The sequence below is a fragment of the Lynx rufus genome, unplaced genomic scaffold, assembly GCF_022079265.1.
Source record: "Lynx rufus isolate CCGP_SWC_20201006 ecotype Redwood Valley unplaced genomic scaffold, mLynRuf1.p SCAF_23, whole genome shotgun sequence".
Lineage (NCBI taxonomy): Eukaryota > Metazoa > Chordata > Mammalia > Carnivora > Felidae > Lynx > Lynx rufus.
In genome coordinates this window covers 16,178,237-16,199,557 of record NW_025814838.1, presented here as the reverse complement: position 1 = coordinate 16,199,557, position 21,321 = coordinate 16,178,237, and the positions used below count along the sequence as shown (strand labels likewise).

The following is a 21,321-nucleotide window of genomic DNA, read 5'->3' as shown; positions in this document are numbered from 1 at the left end:
CACCCTGATGGCGGCCTATGAGGAAAAGCTCGAATATGGCCTCTGCCCCGCCAGGAAGTGCCTTTTGTGCTTTGCCACGGAGCATCTGGTGAGGTAAGGACATAGTTCTGCCCAGATGCAGGCCTGAGGCCCCACCTACCAAACCCTGAGTCAGCAGCCCAGTGCCAGGGCGGCCGCCACCTGAGCAGGTCAGCGATGGAGCCTCCCCACAGGGGCAAGGCCACACTGAGTTCTACCCCATCAGTGAGGCTGTGGCCAGTTCTAGATTCATTAGGGTGCCCCGGAAGCCATCCTCTGACAAACGGGCCACTGCCCGAGGTCAAACAGCCTCTATGGAGGGTGGCTGGTCCTCAGTCCCAGCAAAGGGGAGGGACGCCTCTCCACCTGCTCTGGTTCTCTCCTCCCACCCTCCCTGCCTGGGCTGCCTTCACCTCTCTGCGTCTGTCCCCAGTCTCCATCTATTTTCCTCTTTCTGTGCCCATTCCTCTCCATTTCTCTGGCTGTCCTTACTCTCCCACATCCTGTTCATTGCTGGGGTCACACCGCAGTCCCCTCCCACCCCCAGTCCTGTCTTAGGATTTCCCTTCTGGGGCCCAGCCCCCCAATTCCAAGTTTCTGGGCTTTTCTTCCCCCTGCTGGCTCGAACTCCAGCCCTCTATCACCACAACACCACGGTCTGCCATCGCTCTATGTCGACCACAAATGGAAAACCACTCTTTCTTGTCCAGAATGGGTGATCGTAAAAACAAGGGCAAGAAAAATACAATCAAGACATGTGCCTGCCCAAAGCGCTCCCTTTGTTAAAATGTTCCCTTTAAAATCCAAGTATGGGGGCACCTGGGTGGCTCAATCGGTTAAGCATCCGACTTCGGCTCAGCTCATGATCTCACTGTCCGTGAGTTCGAGCCCCGCGTCAGGCTCTGTGCTGACAGCTCGGAGCCTGGAGCCTGTTTCGGATTCTGTGTCTCCCTCTCTCTCTGACCCTCCCCCATTCATGCTCTGTCTCTCCCTATCTCAAAAATAAATAAATATTAAAAAAAAATTTTTTTTAAATAATAAAATGCAAGTATGTAGGGGTGCTGGGTGGCTCAGTCAGTTGAGTATCCCACTTTGGCTCAGGTCATGGTCTCATGTTTCGTGCGTTTGAGCTCCGCGTCGGGCTCTGGGCAGACAGCTCAGAGCCTGGAGCCTGCTTCCGATTCTGTGTCTCCCTCTCTCTCTCTCTCTCTCTCTCTCTCTCTCTCTCTGCCCTTACCCTCACGTGCTCTGTCTCTCTCTCTCTCAACAAAAATAAACATTACATAAAAAATTTAATGAAAATAAATAAATAAATAAATAAAATAGAAGTATGTAAGCGTTATTTTTTTTTAAGCAAATTAATTTACAGACAAACGTGCGGCAAACGAGAGTGGAACATGGGAGTGGAAATGTCAGAAATCAGGACCCAGGCAAACAAATGACAGAACTCGACTCTGCTTTCGTCCACCCACCTGTGCCTGCAGCCACTGCTGTATTTGCATCTCATTTCGGACCCCACCACCTCTGACGGCGACCCTGACCGCACCCTCAGGTCACCGCCCCGGGTGCTCTCTTACCCCCGGTGACTGTCTCCTGTCACAGCAAGCCAGAGCAGCAACCCCCAGGGCTCATGCGCAAGCTGCCCGGCACCCCTCAGCATCCCAACCAGGCTACCCACATGCCCCACGCAGCTGGAGGGGAGGCTCGGGCTCTCTTGCTCTCGGTGTCTGAGTAAATGACAAGGAGAAACCAGCAGAGCAGCGTGGGCTGTTAAGGGTTAAAGGCAGTGCCCAGCTCCTGTGTCAGGAGTCCGGAGGGAAGGCTGCCTCCAGGGGACCCGGGGGCCAGGGGCTCAGCTATGGGCCCCAAGCCCTGTAAAACTCGGGCCTCCTTTTAATTAAGAGGGGAGCCTCCTGGCCTGTCAGGATACTGGCTATGTCATCTTCCAGGAACAAAAAGCCGATTTCTTTTGAAGACTCCTGGCTCCAGGCGTCCACCAGATCCCTTCCAGAGATGCCCTGGCCACTCACCTTGGTGCCTGATGCCACGCTGCTCTGCCATTTCCCACAGTTCAGAACTCACACGCAGAAGCCACAGGCTAAGAGGGGCCTCCGGGAGGCCGTTTCTTTTGTCACGACCCCAAGGGCAAAATCAGAGCGACCAGGCGGGGCACAGCTGCCCACTGAAATTAGCCACGGGGAGGGGGGCGGGGCAGGCATTTACAGCCCCGAAATTGGCAAATGCTGCGAATCCGAATTCTACTTTCTTTCCCAGAGAGCCTGTTGTCAAACTCTCACCAGCACATGCTGGCCGAAAGAACCATCTAGAGACCGAGAGCCGGTCCGCTTGCCCTCGGAAGCCCGGGGAGACCCAAAATAGATTCCAAGAAGGGAGAGAGAAGGCAGCTCTTACCGCATCTGGATATCAATTCTTTGAGCTAGTTTTCTCATGTGTTCTTGGCAACATTTTAGCAAATCCACTTCCTGCAATGAAAAATGTCAAAAGGTCAGGGCACTCTGCCTCCCCCCCCCCCAGTGGCCCCACCCTCCTACCCCTCACTGCCCACCTTTGACCCCACAGGTGAAAGTTCAGGGTGGGATCCATTTCCTGCCTCATCGCAAGCACGTGATCCCTGGGCCAGCCGGCTAAGGGTCAGCTGTGGAGGCTCCACATTCTTTAACTTACTTGCTTCCTTTGTTATATAATTCCAGATTAAAAGAAAATTTAGCACCTGCTATGTGCCAAATGCTCATCGCTAGATTACTTTATCATTAAGTTAAATAATGCATATGATATGGTACAGCGTGTGACAAATAGTGGCTCAGGAAACGCTGGCTTTTTTAAAAAATTTAAATCCAAGTTAGTTAACATATGGCGTAATCATGGTTTCAACAAACGCTAGCTTTTATTATTGTTATTTATTGGTATTATTATCATGATGCCCATTTGGAAGGGTCCAATGGTCTCATTTCTCCCTGTTCTACCCCCCCATCCCCTGCAACCTCGGCCCCCACCAAAGCTTTCTGAGCCCTGACTTTGCTTGGGGTGACGTGTGACTTCTTCTCCTGACAGGCAGATCAGAGACCTCTCTGACCAGCGGGGGGCCCCCTCCTCCCCCCGGGGGGTGCTGGGCAGACCCAGGAGGCACCTTACCTGGATAAGGTTTTTCTCCACGTTGTCGTGGACCAAGTCAATCCCTATCCTTTTCTCTCGATGGTACAGACACTCCAGGGCCACCTGTAGGGAGCAGCAGGAAATAGTGTTTTCCCCGCACCTGTATATAGACCCTGAACGGAGGTGACTCACAAATACATTTGCCATGATCTGTCTTATCCCCAGGAAACCCAGATGCTTCATCACTGTGCATGTGGGTACGCTCCCTGCATGGCTGCGCGTGTGGGTAAGCTTCCACACCCCCCACTTGTCTCTCGGTGGGGACCGTGAGATGCCATGACTGAGGATAGGTATGATACTGCTGCATCTCTCACAGATTAGCTGTTTGGGTGAAGTCAGCTCGACAAATGTAAAGCCCTAAAAATACGGTCGATCGGTATTACCTATGCATATACGTGAAAACCCCTTTGTGAAGATCTGTCAGCGGGGGGAGAGCTTTGGAAAGCGATCAGGCCCAAGGGAGACACAGGCAACCCTGTCGCACAGCCGCACACCTGGAGGCTCATGTCGTGGGGACAAGGGCAGAGAGGAACAGAAGACGGGCCTCCGAAGGGGCTGCTCAGGGGAGCTTCCGCAACAGGGGGCTGAGAAAGGGTGGTGATTGGGCCGCCGGCCTGTGATGTCACAAAGAGTAGCAGAAGTGTGAAGGAAGCAGACGAGCACCGCATCTTGGTGCTGGGTGGCAAACACACCTGCGAACTCTGAAAGGAGAGGGGTTCACTGATTTCACAAGGATTTACTGAGCCCCTCTTCTGACCACACCCGATCAAGGTGCTGGGGATACCACAATCAACCGATCAGATGGTCCCTGCCGTAACAGAGAGGAGACAACACACACAAGTAAACACACAGAGACACAATCCTGTGATTAGGGCTTGGATGAGAACAGTCAGGGTGATGTGAGTGCGTGGGAGGAACGGGTGGGGGGTTAGCCAGGAAGGACTTCTCTAAGGTGGTGACAGACCAAGACCTGAATTAGCAGCCGCAGCGGAGAAGAATGGAAACAATGTGCCCGGAAGAGGGAACAGCAGATGCAAAGGTCCTGAGGTAGGAGGGGAGCACACAAGAAGCCACTAGAACCGGAGACGTGGAGGCTACTGCGGTGAGCACGGGCTGGGCTGCGCAGGCTCTAGAGCTGGTGACAGAGGGGGTTTTTGTGAGAGAGTGTGGAGATCCAGTTTAATATTTAAAATCGCCCCTCTGGCTGGAAAATCGGAGGGAGGGCAGGAGTGGGGAGGACAAGAAGGAGGCAGTCACCATTGTCCAGGGAGGTGGAACTGAAAGGTCTCGGGAGCAGCAGAACATCATCCTATGTGACCGCAATTAGCCCCCAGGGCACGAGGCAGATAATGCCAGTTCCTTACCCAATGTCCACTCCAGGACCCAGTGAAAACCACTCACTTACCCAGACTCCTCTGCAGCCACGGAACCCATGAGAGTTCTGGCACATGGGCCAGAAATGGAAACGCGTGGTGCTTCCTTCCAGAAAACTCTCATTCCCTGACACGGTTGCACCTTTGCTCTTTGCCCTACCCCTATCTTTCTGCCTCAGATGAGAACATCAAAATGCTCCTTGAAGCAGCAGCAAGCACTACGAGATATGAAATCTCCTTGCGAGCAGTAGGACAAAAGCCACATGCTAAGGATAGCAGAGCAGAAAGACGGGCACCTGGGTCCCTTCCGGCATCACGCGGAAGCTGCAGCAGCCCGCTTTGTTTCCCTCTAGAATTCTCATTATGGCAGAACAATAAATTCCTTCTTGGCCGAGCCGCAGGCCAGTACCCATTACACGCAGCCAAAAGCAATCCCAACCGATCTGGGATACGGTTGGAGCACAAGAAGTGTTCAGAACGCCCACATTCAGGTATTTATTCGTCTAGTCAACAAATATTTGCTGAGCACCTACTGTGTGCCATGCACTGTGCTATGTTGGGGAGACGTTCAAAACATTGGCCCAGACCACGGGCAATCAGCACAGACACTGTTCACTAAGGACCAGCACAGACACGCTGCCCTGCCCGTCACAGCCGGGTATCAGTCTGGAACACACCGGTGACAAGGCAGACAGAAATCCCTGCCCAGGGAAAAAAAACAATCAGTAAATATATGTGCGGGGCACCTGGGTGGCTCGGTCGGTTGAGCGTCCGACTTCGGCTCAGGTCATGATCTCACGGCTGGTGGGTTCGAGCCCCGCATCAGGCTCTGTGCTGACATCTCAGAGCCTGGAGCCTGCTTCGGATTCTGTGTCTCCCTCTCTCTCTCTGCCCCTTCCCCACTCACATTCTGTCTCTCCGTCTCTTAAACATAAACATTTAAAAAAAATAGAAAAATAAATAAGTATATGTGTAAGTTACAGAGTATGTTAGAAAGTGTTAAGGGCTTTGGAGAAAAACACGGCAGTTAGTTTAAGTGTATCTTCTAAAGACCAGCACGTGCGTGCACACACACGCACACACACACGCGCGCGCGCTTGTGGAATGTCTCGATAAAACCTCGGCAGTTCTTTTTTTTTTTTTTTTTTTTTTTTAAAACCAGATAGTTTTATTTTTTTAACGTTTATTTATTTTTGAGACAGAGAGAGACAGAGCATGAAGCGGGGAGGGTGAGAGAGACTGAGACACAGAATCTGAAACAGGCTCCAGGCTCTGAGCTGTCAGCACAGAGCCCGATGCGGGGCTCGAACTCACGGACCGCGAGATCATGACCTGGGCCGAAGTCGGCCGCTTAACCGACTGAGCCACCCAGGCGCCCCGGCAGTTCTGATGTAAGCCCAAGGAGCAAAGGAAATCCGGTTCAGTCACAGGAACCCTGATTTGACTGGAATAATCCTGTGCCGCAGAACTGATCGCAGACCATCACGCAGCTGGAACTCACCTGCAAGGTGCCTGTTGCCTTGACCTTCACTCGGGAGGAGCAGAAAGCCGGGGCTGCGTCTCAGCGGCGGCCTCACCCCCCCCCCCCACCCACACTCACCTGCAGTGGACAATTGAGTTCGTCGGCCGCGCACTCCAGCCGCCTCTTGACCGTCTCCATGCCGTGGGTCTCGTTCAGAAGCCTCTCCAGCTCGTAGCCCAGCTCGGACTTCCAGAAGCCAATGTCCGACAGCCGCTGGCCCAGGTTCCGGCAGGTCCCCTCCTGCATCTGGCGCGTCAGCTCGTCCTTGTCCTGCATGAGCCGCATGGAGTCGCCCGTCAGCCGGCTGGCCCACAGCCGTGAGGCCTCGGCCCCTCGCATCTGCAGATCGTTGGACTTGTCCCAGTCGCGTGGGCTGTAGCGGCAGAAGAGCGCCGAGCGGAGCGCCGGCAGGATGGTGGGGGGCCTCAGGGGGCTGCGGCTCGTGGCTCTCTCGTCCACGCAGGTCTGGGCGTTGGAGACCTTGTAGAAGAGGCTGGGTCTCCAAGACTTCAGGTAGCGGTAGCCAGGCAGGGAATAGGGCTGGTAACATTCCTGGGTCTCCGGGGCGGGCCCAGCGGGGGGCAGTGCCCTGAAGGCACAGGCTTTCTTGGGGCCACAGTAACTGGCAGTCTGAGAGGTTCCCAGAAACTCCATCCTCCCCCATCAGCTGCGCTTGGGCAAAACTCTGCGGGGCCACCGCACCACAGGAAGGGGAAGGCTCTTCCCTTAGGGATGGGCAGGACCTCTGTGACTCGGGACTGTTGTCATAAAGCCTGGGGGAGCGGGGCGTTGCTGGGACGCTTGCTCATTTCAGGCCAGCTGGGCCCTTATTGTCCCCATCAAAGCACATGCAAAAAAAAAAAAAATAATAAAATAAAGTGAATTGAGTTTCTCAATCCACACAGAGGTGCAAAAATAGCCTTTGTCTATTTTTCCATAACAATCGAATGTGCCTGTCCCACCTAACTGCCTATGGGAGCAAACATGATGTAATCCACTCTGGCAAAGTCTTAAGGGCTTAGGGCCAGTCTGGTCCAGGTGAGTCGTCTTCCTGTCCTCTTTGTCCCCAAGACGGCACCAAAGTGGTGCGTCCATGGCGTGGCATAGTACTCAGCAATAAAAAGGAACCTCAAATGTATTAAGCTAAGTGGAAACAGGCTCAAAAGACCACGTCCTGTGTGATCCTGTGTAGATGGCATTCTGGAAGGACCGATGCATAGGGCCAGCAGACAGATCAGGGATTGCCAGGGGCTGGGGGAGGGGATAAGACTGACCACAAAGGATCAAAGGAGCGTGAGAAAACGAGAGGGTGGGGACAGCAGGTCATGTTCTATACCTTGACTGTGGTGGGGGCTATACAATTGTCAGTATTTGTCAAAGCCCACAGAGCTGTCCTCCGAAAAGGGTGACTTTTACTGTACATAAATTATACTTCAGCAAACCTTAACTTCATAAAGGGGGCTGGGGATGGATTGCAAGGCAGAGACCCTGTCTGTCCGGCTCCCCCCTAAGTCCCAGCACCCAGCACGCCGCTGCCTGAATGAATAGGCATCTAGAACCGAGAGGTTGTTGTGCCGGAAAGAGGCTTCAACCTTCTGTTCCCCACCAGTATTTTGATCCATCAAGAAACTTGCCCCCTTCCTCGGCTGGCGGGAGCGGCAATGAGAGGTCAAGGTACAGAACAAGGGGGGAGCTTGATTTGTGGGGGCCTCTTCCACTCCTGAAACAGGAAAGAAACTAACCCTCAAATAAACGGTCCTTGTCAGTGAAGTGTGACGGTCCATGGGAGGTTTCCCCGACTTGTCTAAAATTCCTACAGATGATGGTGGCTAGGAGAGACCTAAGGCAGAGAGGAATAACATTAAGCAACTTCTGTACAGCTGATGCTTTACATATACTCATTTATTCTCTGCAGCGAACCTAGAAAGAAAGGCTTAACACCCACCCCTATCTTGTATGGTGGGCTGTCTACCCCCTCCATACTGACCATGCTTGCTTTGTAGCAAACTTTGTACGATCTTTAAGATGAACTCTCATGGGGCACGTGGGTGGCTCAGTCGGTTAAGCGGCCGACTTCAGCTCAGGTTATGATCTCACGGTTCGTGAGTTCGAGCCCCGCGTCAGGGTCTGTGCTGACAGCTCAGAGCCTGGAGCCTGCTTTGGCTTCTGTGTCTCCCTCTCTCTCTGCGCCTCCCTTCGTTGCTCTCTGTCTCTCTCTCTGTCTCAAAAATAATAAACATTAAAAAAAAGAAGAAGAAGAGATACCCCACACAGGAAGGTCCTACACATTGAAGGCAGGCAAGAAACAGACCAAAAAGATTCAGGGTGTTTTGTGAGCTCTAAACATTCATGTTCAAAAATAATAATGTGAGCAGTATCTACGATGGGTATAAAGCAAAATTTAGATTCTTCTCATCACCCCTCGCTACTTCCAGCTTTCCCAGATAGAATTACCATTATCAGTTTTTTCTATCTTTCCCGAGATCCACTATGCATGTACAAGCACACACACGCAGATTCTGGTTGAGTTGGGCTGGGGTGGGGCCAGAGATGCTGTGTTTCTTACAGGTTCCCAGCTGAGGCTGGTCCGGGGACCACACTTGGAGTAAGGAGGCTCTGAAGGAAGTTTTACAAGGGAAATGACCTTGTTTTCGTGTTCCTTGTCATTGTATCCCCCGTGCTTAGTAAAATACCTGGAACGTAGTAGGTGCACGATTTGGGCTGGTTGAATGAATTTAGAAAAATGGATGGATGAGGGGGTGGATGGAGAGACGGACAGATGGATGGATGGATGAGTGAAAAGAACTTCAGAAGCCATTAAGTGAGAAAGAGAAATTGAGGACAGTTGGCCACAGCTCAAATAAAAAGGAATGGTAAATGTGATAACCCAGTCCTAAAGACTCAGGGAATCAACTTCCAAAAATCAAATTCCAAAAAGTCAGGCCTTTTGAGAATAACTTTCAGGGGACTTCTAAGCAACCTCAGGTCAAGGGTGGGGCAGTGGCGTTTTCAAGGTCCATCCATGTTGTAGCAGATAGGAGTACTTTTATTCCCTTTTTAAAAACACTTATTTATTTTTGAAAGAGAGGGAGAGCAGGGGAGGGGCAGAGAGAGAGAGAGAGAGAGAGGAGAGAGACTCTGAAGCAAGCTCAATGCTGTCAGCGCAGAGCCCGATGCAGGGCTCGAACTCACGAACCGTGAGACCATGACCTGAGCTGAAATCAAGAGTTGGACACTTAACCGACTGAGCCACCCAGGTGCTCCTTTTATTACTTTTAAAAGCTGAATAGGGGCGCCTGGGTGGCGCAGTCGGTTAAGCGTCCGACTTCAGCCAGGTCACGATCTCGCGGTCCGTGAGTTCGAGCCCCGCGTCGGGCTCTGGGCTGACGGCTCAGAGCCTGGAGCATGTTTCCGATTCTGTGTCTCCCTCTCTCTCTGCCCCTCGCCCGTTCATGCTCTGTCTCTCTCTGTCCCAAAAATAAATACACGTTGAAAAAAAAAATTTTTTTTTAAATAAAAAAAAAAAAAGCTGAATAACATTCCATGGTGTGGACGGGCCACTCTTGTTTACTCATTCATCTGTCGGTGGACATTTAGGTTGTTTCCACTTTTCAGGTATCATGAATAATGCTGTTGTGAACATATGTGTGCGATCCTCTTGATTATATATCAAGGGGGGGAATTGCTGGGTCCTGTGGTAATCCTCTCGAAGTTACTGTTGAGTTTTAATAAGATGTAACGTTCAAATTCACGCATTTTTATTGCTTCTTCTTTATTAAATATAGTACACGTAGAAGTTCATTCAGGGAACCCCTGACTACCCTGTCTGCCCTCCTACATGCAGACTCCCTGGGTTCTGTTTTGAGAGTAAGTTCCTAACGGTTGGGAATCAGGGCACTCTCTTTGGGTGCGGTTTCCGTCTCCAACCCCCTGGCGTGCTTTGTACACCTTTGTTCAGATAGCAGACCAGAGATACGCGAGGAGAGCCGAGATGGGAAGAAAACAAAACTTGGTTACCTCCATTCTGTCATTCTGTGTGACCACTTGTGCCCACAACGTACAATGGTGAAGCAGAGTGTGACCTTCGAGGTATAATAATTTTATTTGGAAAGAGGACATTAAAATTTTTTTTAATGTTTTATTATTTATTTTTGAGAGAGAGAGAGTGTGAGTGAGGGAGGAGCAGAGAGAGAGGGATACATAGAATCCAAAGAAGGCTCCAGGCTCTGAGATGCCAGCAAAGAGCCCGACGCCGGGCTGGAACTCGAAAACTGCATTATCATGACCTAAGCTGAAGTCAGACGTTTCACCAACTGAACCACCCAGGCACCCTGGAAAGTGGACGTTTTAGTTCACACATGAAATCTTTCCTGAATGCAGAGCCTTTAAAACTGAGATGTAGGGGCGCCTGGGTGGCTCAGTCGGTGAAGCGTCCGACTTCCGCTCAGGTCATGATCTCACAGTTTGTGGGTTCGAGCCCCAAGCGGAGCTCTGTGCTGACAGAGCCTGAAACCTGCTTGGGGTTCTGTATCTCCCTCTTTCTCTGCCCCTTCCCCTCCCTCAGAAATAATAAATGAATAAACTTAAAAAAAACAAACAAACCTGAAATGTAATCTTGGTATTTGTCAATCATATCAACAGTAACCAGGAACGAAAGTACTACTGGGAACACTGTGGTTCAGAGGACCAGGGTGTTCAAACAATTAACCACTTCGGGTGTCAAAGATGCTAGGTGGCCACTGAGTAGAGACCGCTTATCCACCTCTTCAAGGTTTTTTTGTTTTTTTTTTCCAATCGTTTTCCAAGCATGCTGATGGGAAACGCATTCTCTTTCTGGAATCTCTGTGGGAGGTAGGCAGGGTGGGACTGGGAAGATGAGAAGGAGGACACTTGAGAGACACCCCCTTACCCCCAGTGGGGCTCCCAAACTGGAGACACCACGTCCAGCACTGACTATTTTAATGCAATCTCTGCCTGCAAACCTGCTATTTTGTGATCGCTGCCTGGCTTCCACGGGCCGTGAAGGGACGGCTTCATGTCCCTGAATTGAATGCGAAACCCAGCCGTCTATCAGACCATCTTACTTAGGTGTTACTGAAGCAGCACAGTCTGGTTAGAACTTTCTGCAGCGATCGAATCAAATCAGCAAGCATTCCTTGGGCGCCCCCTGTGGGTAAGCAGCGATCCTTCACCTGCGACGAAATTTGTGACCGGAGGTGGCTGCAAGCAGTGCTGAAAAAACCAGCAAAATGTGGGGAAGATAGAAAATCCGGGAAGAAGCTGTCTTCAAGGCAGCCTCTGTGTGAGACCGTATCTCTCAAAAACAAAAGCGCATTTTACAGTAAGGCATTTTCCCCCCACTTTGAATTTCAAAAGGTATCTTTTTGGCGCTTAGAGCACCAGCCCTGGCTTTCTGGTAATCTTTCTGGGAATCTCCCTGCAGATACATGCCTGCATGCGTGCTAAGTGCGTGCATATATGTATCTGTATTCCCGCTGCATTGACTGTGGCAGTGAGAAAAAAAGCAGAACTGACGTCCATCAGTACAGGATGGCTAAATAAAATACAGAACACTCACTGTAAGAAATACGCTGCAGCATAAAGGGTAGATAGGCCTGTAGGTGCCAGTAGGAAGAGATTTCTAAGATATAAGCGAAGGAAGAAACATACAGGACCGTTTACATGGTACGATACCACTTACAACAGGTACATATGTACTTGTACAAGCAGAAACACTTCTGGAAGGATACGCAGGAACCAGTGCTAGAGTGCTTACCCCTAGCATGGGCAAGAATGAAATTGGGGGGTTAGGGGTACAGAGGGAGGCTTTTAATTTTTGATTAAGCTATATATGTATATGTATATATGTATATATGTATATATATGTATATGTATATGTATATATACACACATACATGTACATATACACACATATGTATATGTGTATATATGTGTGTATATGTATATATATATAACTGAAAATAAAACTATAATATATATATAGCTTAATCAGTTAGATTAGATTAGCTTGATTAGATTAAGATATATATATATCATAGTTTTATTTTTGTGTATATGTTTCATATATACTAGCATATATAGTATATATTGTCTAGTGCATATTATATATGAGATACTTATAATTTATATTTATACTTATAATTTGCATACTTATAATTTAATAGGACTTCCACATTTGGTCAAGATCACATAATAGAGATTGGCTGTACCCCTCAACTGAAAAAATTCAAAAACACTCAAACTATATAAAGGAATGATTTTTTTTTTTTGAGAGAGAGAGAGAGAGGGCACAAGTGAGAGGCAGAGAGAGAGAAGGAGAGAGAGAGAATCCCAAGAGGGGTGAAGAGACAGAGAGAGAGAGAGAGAGAGAGAGAGTGAGCAATGATTTTTTACAGTTTATTATTTTGAGAGAGAGAGAGAGTGATCAGGGGAGGGGCAGAGAGCAAGGGAGAGAGAGAATCCGAAGCAGGCTCCATGCTGTCAGTGCAGAGGCCTACTCAGAACTCGATCTCCGGAACTGTGAGATCATGACCTGAGCCGAAATCAAGAGTCTGATGTTTAACCAACTGAGCCACCCGGGTGCCCAGTGATTTTGACGTCAGTGGACAACAGGCCATGAAGGACAGTCATTCCTGAGGGACGAGAAACACACGAAGTGAGTCCGACAGTTACCCCAGCTCACTGCCTGGACACAGATTCCAAGCCACAGCACAGGTATGGGGAATGCCCTGAATGGAGGGGACAGAGCTGGGAAAGTGGAATGCCAGGGTGGCTGGAGTCTGAAGGACAGAGCTCCAAAGAGGAGAGGGCTACCTAGAGCGAGCTCCGGAGATATGCAGAGGGGGCCCCCTCCATCAGAGCATCATCAGAGCACAGGTGTGCGGACACAGCCCTGGGCTGGGGAGAGACTCATTTGGACAGATTAGAGGGAACAATCCCCAGAGCTGGGAATAGCTCTCCATCCCACCGACCACAGTAGAAAATTTCATCATTTGGGCAGCCTCAAGTCAAATACTCAGAAGGGTTTTGCCTCAGTGTTAGGGCAAAATTAGCCACGGACTTAAATACGTCTCTGGTCCTGTCTAACAAAGCTTAAAAGCAAGATCTCAAACGATAAAAATGTTTCTATGGGGCGCCTGGGTGGCTCAGTCGGTTAGGCATCCAACTTCCGCTCAGGTCATTATCTCACGGTTTGTGAGTTCGGGCCCTGCGGCAGGCTCTGTGCTGATAGCTCCGAGCCTGAAGCCTGCTTCAGATTCTGTGTCTCCCCTCTCTCTCTCTGCCCCTCCCCTGCTTGTGTGCATGCAGTCTCTCTCTTTCTCTCTCCCAAAAATAAATAAATATTACAAAATGTACTTTTAAGAAATATACAACTGCATTACACGTATTCGAGAGGTTAGGGAAAAGATAGGACATGTTGAATGGAGACATGGCAGATATATATACACACATACACACACACATGAATTGAACATCGAGAGAAGGAAGTATAATGTCTGAGATGAAAAATACACAAGATGGGATTGAAGGTGTGTTTCAGTTACCTGGGGCTGCCATGACCAATTACCACACGCTGGGGTGGCTTATGAACAACAGAGACATTTTGCACAGTTCTGGAAGCTGGAAGTCCAAGATCAGGGTACCAGCCTCCTTGGCTCTGGTGAGGCTCTTTTGCTGGCTTATCGATGTCCCCCTTCTCTCTTTGTCCTCACGTGGCCTTTCCTCGTGTGGAGAAAGTGAGAGGTCTGGTGTCACTCCTTTCTTATAAGGTCCCTAATCCCATCCTAAGACCCTACCTCATGACCACACTTATCACCTCCCCAAGGCCTACCTCCTAACTCCATCACTTTGGGAGTCAGGGCTTCAACATATGCATTAGGGGTGAATCAACATATGCATTAGGGGTGAATGTGGGGGAACAAGCATTCAGTCCATAACGAGGCAGATTAGACAATGCAGAAGAAAAAAAAATCAGTGAGATTGAAGACACAGCAATAGAAAGTTTCCAACAAGTAACAGAAGAAAGAAAGACGGGGGAAAAAATAAGTATAAAATATTTCTGAGAGAAATGAAAAAGGACCTAAATAGAGAAATGTATTATGTGTGTGGAAGCCTCAATAGCATTAAGATGTCAGTTCTTCCCCAATTGAAAGTTAGAATCAAAGCAAACCCAGCGGAAATCCCAGCAGGCTCTTTTTTGGGGGGTGGGGGTGGGGGTGGGGGGTAGAAATTAATAAACTGATTCTAAAATTTAAATGCAAACTCAAAGGACCTAAAATACCCAAAAACAACTTTGAAAAGGAAAAAGTAGGAGGATTTAGACTTTCTGACTTTGAGACTTATTATAAAGGTACAGTATGGTATCGGCATAAAGATAGACAAAGATCAATGGAACAGCACAGAGTTCCAAGAGATCAATGCAGAATAGAGAATCCAGAAATATACCCACATATTCACAGTCAACTGACTTTCAACAAAGGCACAAAGTTAATTCTGTGGAGAAAGAATAGTCTTTTCAACAAATGGTGCTAGAACAATTGGATATCCATACATATAAAAAAAATGGATTTCAACCCACATCTTGCACTGTATACCAAAATTCTATACAAAAACTAACTCCAAATGGGTCACAGACCTAAATATAAAGATTCTAGAAAGAAACAGAAAATCTTTGTGACATTATGTTAGGCAAAGAGTTCCCAGATGAGCTATTGAAAACAATCCATAAGAGAAAAAACGGACAAACTGGATTTCATCGAAATTAAGAATGTCTCTTCAAAAGCCATTCTTTTTTTTTTCAAGATTTTATTTAAAAAATGTTTTTTAATGTTTATTTGTTTTTGAGAGAGAGAGAGAGAGAGAGAGACAGTACCAGCAGGGGAGGGGCAGAGAGAGGGAGGAAGACGCAGAATCCGAAGCAGGCTCCAGGCTCGGAGCTTAAGGACAGAGCCTGACACGGACCTCAAACCATGAACCCAACAGTGAGATCGTGACCTGAACCAAAATCGGACGCTTAACCAACTGAGCCACTCAGGTGCCCCAAGATTTTTTTTTTTTAAGTAATCTCTACATCCAACATGGGGCTTGAACCTACAACCTGGATATCAAGAGTTGCCTGCTTTACCGACTGGCATCCAGACACCCCAAAAGGCATTCTAAAAAGAAGACAAAGACAAGCCACAGACTAGGAGGAAATATTTGCCGAACATATAATTGATAAAGGACTTGTATACAGAACATACAGTATTCTTGAAACACAAAATGAAACACCCAAAAAAGGTTTTTAAATGGGCTTAAGATCTGAACCGACATTTCGGTTTAGAAGATATGCTCACGGCAAATGAGCACATGAAAAGATGTTCAACATAATTACACACTAGGGAAATGCAAATTAAAGCCACAGCAAGATATCACTGTTCACCGACTGGAATGTCAACGTGTTTAATCCTCCCGACAACTAACCCTTTGAGGTAGTTAATATTATTATTGCTATTTGACGGAGGAAGAAGCTGTGGCCTGAAGAAAAGACACAAGAGCTGGTAAATGGGATTTGAACGCAGACACCCGGATTCTAGAACCCTTGTTCTTGGAAGCCTACACCCGAGGAGGCTTCCCTATATACACGAGATCTGAACCTTATTTTTCGACTCAATTGTATATTAAGTGCCCACGGTGTGTGTAGATATCTCTTTGTTAGATATTTTTGCTGGATCCAAGGGAAGAGGTAGAAAATTCTCTACACCTAGTCTTAATTTTTCCGGGTCTTGCCTGACTACTTTGATCATAGGCGGGAGGAGAGCGCCACCCACTGGTCAAAGGCGGAACTGCAGGCACCTCCCTTGCACTTCAAAAGGGCATGTTTTCTCCACCTGCCTGTGTTTAAAATGCTCCCGTCCTGCTGAATGAGCGTCTAAATGCTAACCAGTTTGACCCAGGTGATAGTCTTGTTTCATCCACTAGCCTGCAGTTTGATTTCGGGCAACTTTCCCTGCCTAGGCCTCTGTCCCCCCGTTTGCAAAAAAAACTGTAGTTCTCACCTACAACCCTAAGTTTACTTAAACACGAGCCTGTATTGGAGTTTTGCTCTCGGGATGGTCTGTGCTTGGTGTTTTACCTGAATTATAGTGTTTTAGCCCCCACAGCAACCTCACGGAGCAAATGCTTTTATCATCCCCATTTTACAAACCAGCAAACGGAGGCTGCAGATAGGAAGGCACCTGCCCAGTGTTATTCACCTCATAAGATTTGTAGTCAGGAGCGGCACCTGGGTGGTTCAGTTGGTTAAGCTTCCGACTTCGGCTCCTGCCATGATCTCACGGTTTGTGAATTTGAGACTCGCGTTGGGCTCTGTGCTGACCGCTCACAGCCCAGAGCCTGGAGCCCACTTTGGATTCTGTCTCTCTCTGTCTCTTCCCCCCAGTCCTGCTCACTCTCTCTCTCAAAAATAAACAACAACAACAACAAAAGAATTGGAGTCAGCATTTTTCCTCCCCTTACCAACAAGGGGCTCCTAAAACCCTAGCAATTTCCAAAGAGAGAGATTAAGGTGTCTCTTGTTATGTTAACGAAGTGATCTCGGACCTCCAAGGGAGGAAGGGGCTGGTTGCCAGGGAACCAACTAAGCGTTTGCGGGGTTAGAACTTTCCATCCCTCCCCACCCAACCCTCCAACACCTCCCGGGGGCTGGAATTTGAGCCAATCACCAACGGCCAATGATTTCATCTAGCGTGCCTGTGTAATGGAGCCTCCATAAAATCCGAAAGGACCGAGTGTGGAGAGTTTCCAGTTTGGTGAACTGGGGAGAGAGCCGTGCCTGGAGAGGACACAGACGCTCTTGCAGTCTCTCCCCGTAACCTCACCCCGTGCATTTCTCCGTCTGGCTGTTTCTGAATTCTCTCCTTCTACAAAAACAAAAACAGTAATCTGGTAAGTGACAAGTTTTTTTTCTGAGTTCTATGGGCTGTTCCAGCAAACTAATCGAATCCAAAGCGGGGGAGGTCCTGGAAAAGCTGATTGGTAGCTAGTCAGGTCAGAAGACCAAGCAAGCCGGACTTTGGACAGGCGTCTGAGGTCCGAGGAGGTTGGGATCCCCACTCCACAGCCGGGCAGTCCGAAGCACAGGTGACAGCCTAGGCTTGGAACTGGCTTTTGGAGTCAGCGAAGGGGAGGGGTGCGGGTGGGGAGGCAGTCCTGTAAAAGTGGGCCCGCCTCCTGCGGAATCGAATGCTATCTCCGGGTAAAGAGCCTCAGAATGGAAAAACTGAGTTGAATTGTTGGACCACCTGGCTGGCGCCCACAGCATTACTTATTGGTTTGGGGAAACCGCAACCCCACACTGGAAACGGGGTTCAGCACCCCTTTACATGCCCGGGCCCTTGCCCAAGACTCTAACTTAACAGGTGTGGGGGAGCAGGTCCTCGGCAGAGGAGCCCCCAGGTGATCATAGTATGTGGGTAGGTTGAGAAACACGACCTCCAGGAGGTATACACACGCATGTCCCAGCCCTCCCAGTGCTCATTTGAGCCCTAACAACTTCAGAAGTATGAGACTTGGCTTTCAGAGCAGTTTTAGGCATACAGAACAATTTATCAGGCAGTTCAGAAAGTTCCCAAACGTTCCTTCTCTGCCTCCCCCACCCCAATTTCCCCTGTTATTAACACCCGGCATTGGTGTGGTCATTTGTTACAATTGGTGAACCATAATATTGATACGTTATTATTATCTAAAGTCTACAGTTTGAGCTCACACTAGGTGCTGTAAGGTTGTGAGATTTGACCCCTGCATCATGTCAAGTGCCCACTTTGATGGTGTCACACAGTAAGTTTCCCTGCCCTGAAAATCCCCTGTGCTCTGCGGGTTCGTCCCTCCCTCCCCAACCCCTGGCAATCACTGATCGTTCTGCTGTGTCTCTAGTTTTCCAAACTTATTTTTAAAAGCATTTAAAAATGTAGCTAATTAAATCTTTTGGCACTTGCTAAGTTTTCTACATTGAAAACGACAAAATTTCCAGCTTTCGCTTTGTTGTTTTCGTCCTCATTGCCATCTTCAATCAGGGGGACCGAAATAAAAATCTTAAATTTAAAATCTATCAAACTCCCCAAACTAAGTAAATGTAAAGGAGATGTAAATATACTTTGAAACGCTGATTCTGGGAGGTTTGTAGCATTCACACTTCCCAAGTTACTAAAACAGAAAACTGGGCACAGGCTTCTGGAACACTCTGTGTTCAGGAAAGGAGAATGCCGTGGATTCCACAGGCCAGAAATGACTTCCGTGGGATGATGTGGAAAGCTGAGACGTCACAGGACGGGGCAAGGGCCAGCAGGTAGGACATTCCTGTCAAAGGACCTGTGTGAGCCACAGAGTGATGGCTTGGGGTGCCCGGGGAAATGTCTGCTGGAGAGACATTTTAGATAGAGCTTGGCATGCACACTGGCACCCGGCGAGAAGTGGGGCCGGAGGAATAAACTTGGTCATGGAGGCCACTGAAAACCACATCCAGATGGGTGCTAGCCTGGGCCATAGGGAGCCATTGAAGGTGTCAGAGTAGCAGAGTAACCCAGTCTGAACTGTAAGGGGAAAGGACCGTAAGACGTGTAGGAGAGAAACCCCGAGAAACCACAGAGATGATTCTGTGCCGGTCTGGGTTTCCTCTCCTTCCAGCACATGCGACTGACCACACTCCCCACACCTTTTTGGGTATGACCATGTGTTCGTTGGAACGGAAGGTATGCAAATAGAGGACACTTCTGGCTGGAAGCATTTCAGAAGCAGTGTGTACATCACGCTATCTGGTTTTCTTTTTTTTTTTTATGTTTATTTTTGAGAGAGAGAGAGAGTGAGAGCGTGCGTGCTTAAGAGAGAACAAGTTGCTGGGAAGGGCAGGGAGAGGCAGAGACACAGAATCCGAAGCAGGCTCCAGGCTCCGAGCTGTCCGCACAGAGCCCGACGTGGGGCTCGAACCCACAAACCGTCAGATCATGGCCTGAGCTGAAGCTGGACACTTGGCCGACTGAGCCACCCAGGCGCCCCCAAATCACACGATCTTTAGAGGCTTGTGTTCAGAGAGTGTCGACAGGAGATGGTCGGGCCTCTGGCCTCTGTATCGTCGAGGAACTGCAACGAACAGGTCTCTGCCAGTGAAGCTGTACAAGTAGCAGGAGCAAGAAACCAACTGTTGCCTTGAGCCTCTGCGGTCTGGAGGGTGTTCATCCCGGCCTAGGCACAGCCGCTAGGCACAGCCTAGCGAGGCCTGCTAAGGCCCAGGAGGATGAGGTCCGGGAGGAAGGCAGCAAGGAGACATCACGGGTCTGTTGCTCCCCCAAACTTGAGGGCTCAAAACAACTAGTGTTTATTTGGCTCATGAGTCTGGGGGTCGACTGGATGGTCCTTTTGCACTCCCACATCCGTGGTCACCTGTGAGTCTGGGTAGGTGGCTCTGTCCCACCTCTTACCGTTCACAGACCAGCCCAGACGTGTTCTCCTGGCGATGGCAGAGGGGCAAGAAAGGGAAAACGGGCAAATGTCTGTTTTCTGTTAGGTCACGTTGGCTAACACATCACGTTGGCAAAGTAAGTCACATGCCTGAGCACAGAGTCCGGGAATAGAAGGCCCTGTTCACAGTGGGAGGGCACAGATGCACCAAGGGGGGAGGGACTGGGGCATTTGGGCAGGGAGGCCATCGCGTCACACACAGGTGTGTGCCATGGGACTTGATCCCTGATCGGACCTGAAGGGAGACGTCAAGAATGTTTCCAGCGATGGCCACCAGTCTTGACCGCCATTTCTTTTATGCACCTGCCACTCTACCCATCAAGATGTGGCCTCTGTTTCTCTGCCCCTTGAACCTAGTCTGTCCTTGTCACTTGATGTGACCAGCACGGTGTGGGAAAGTGACCCTGCACCTGTTTGCAGACTTGTACAGCTGCCGTGGAAAGGCGCTCAGGCTAAGACCACTGAATGATGAGAGACCGTGTAGAGATACGGGGGCCGTGTGGAGGGAAATGGAGGCACACCTGAGAATCTTCTCTGTTCTCCTCTGAACGATGCCACACGAGTGAGCCCAGATAAAAACGGAAGACTCGTGAGAAATAAACCATTGTTTTAACCACTACATATATCTGGGCTGACTCTTTACACAGCAGTGGATGACTGATACAAGGGACATGGTGAGAAGAAAGCGAGGCTGATGCTCAGATTTTGGACTCAAGTTCATAGGGCAGTGGTGGGACTGTTCTCTGAGATCAGAACTCCGGAAGGAGGAACTAGTTTAGGGGAAAAAGTTGTGGATGGAAGTTGGTTACAGCTGAGGGACACCCATGGAGTAAAATCCATCAGGTGTTGACTGGGAGACATGTGTCTGAACTTAGGAAGAAACGAGCTGAAGACTGGAGAATGTTTCCTACTGGATAGTGGAGGATGCCATCAGCATAAAGCTGGTCATCCTGGGAGGATGTGGACAGTGTGACCGGAAATGGGCCAAGAACTGAGTGTTGAGGTGTACTCGTGTTCAGAAGTGGTTCTCAAGCTTTAGTGAATATAATTACTACCTAGTGAGTGGGTAAAGATGAGGATTCCCTGGCCCAGCCCTTGAAGTTTTTGATTGAGGGCGTCAGGATGGGCCTGGGAATCTGCTTTGCAGCCTAGTTGCTGCCCATCTGCTCCCCCTCCCACAGATGGAAAATTCCATCCCAGGTGAGACAGGAGTTTGGGGAGAGGAGGAGAGACCTAGAGCAAAGCTGAGAGGTTTATTTGATTTTACTTAAAGAGTTTAGTTGGAGCACGAGAGGGAGGGAAGGAGAGAGAGAGAGAGTCCCAAGCAGGCTTCATGCTCGGTGCAGAGCCTGATGCGGGGCTCTATCTCACGAACCATGAAATCATGACCCGAGCCACAATCAAGAGTCGGACGCTCAGCCAACTGAGCCACCCAGACGCCCCGATTTCACTTTTCAGTGTGGAAGGAGATCGTTTCTATAGCCTGGTGGTGAGGAATGAGTAGCGAGACAGGGGTTGAAGCACAGAAGATCTTTTCTTCGCTGCCACCGAGCAGACTCGCTGCGTGGGCGGGCCCCTGGGTCACGAGAGACAGAAGAGAGCTATGAAGCAGTAGGGCTGCTGGAAAGAGCTGGGAGGAATACGCTGGAAATGTCTTGGGGGACATCAGTAAGGAAGATCTGAAGTGGGGGGCTGGCCTCAGGCCTCTGCTGTGTGGTC

At 49.3% G+C, this 21,321-nt stretch overlaps 1 protein-coding gene across 1 annotated transcript in view; it reads right to left on the bottom strand.

Moving 5' to 3' along the window:
• Positions 1–6,741, bottom strand: part of TEKT5 (tektin 5) — a 39,008-nt gene extending 32,267 nt beyond the window's left edge. The window contains exons 1-3 of the mRNA XM_047087129.1: positions 6,166–6,741; positions 3,172–3,255; positions 2,431–2,501 (exon numbers count right to left, since the gene is read on the bottom strand). Coding sequence (XP_046943085.1) covers positions 2,431–2,501; positions 3,172–3,255; positions 6,166–6,741 — 731 coding nt within the window. The remainder of the gene's footprint in view (positions 1–2,430; positions 2,502–3,171; positions 3,256–6,165) is intronic.
• Between the last annotated feature and the right edge of the window lie 14,580 nt (positions 6,742–21,321).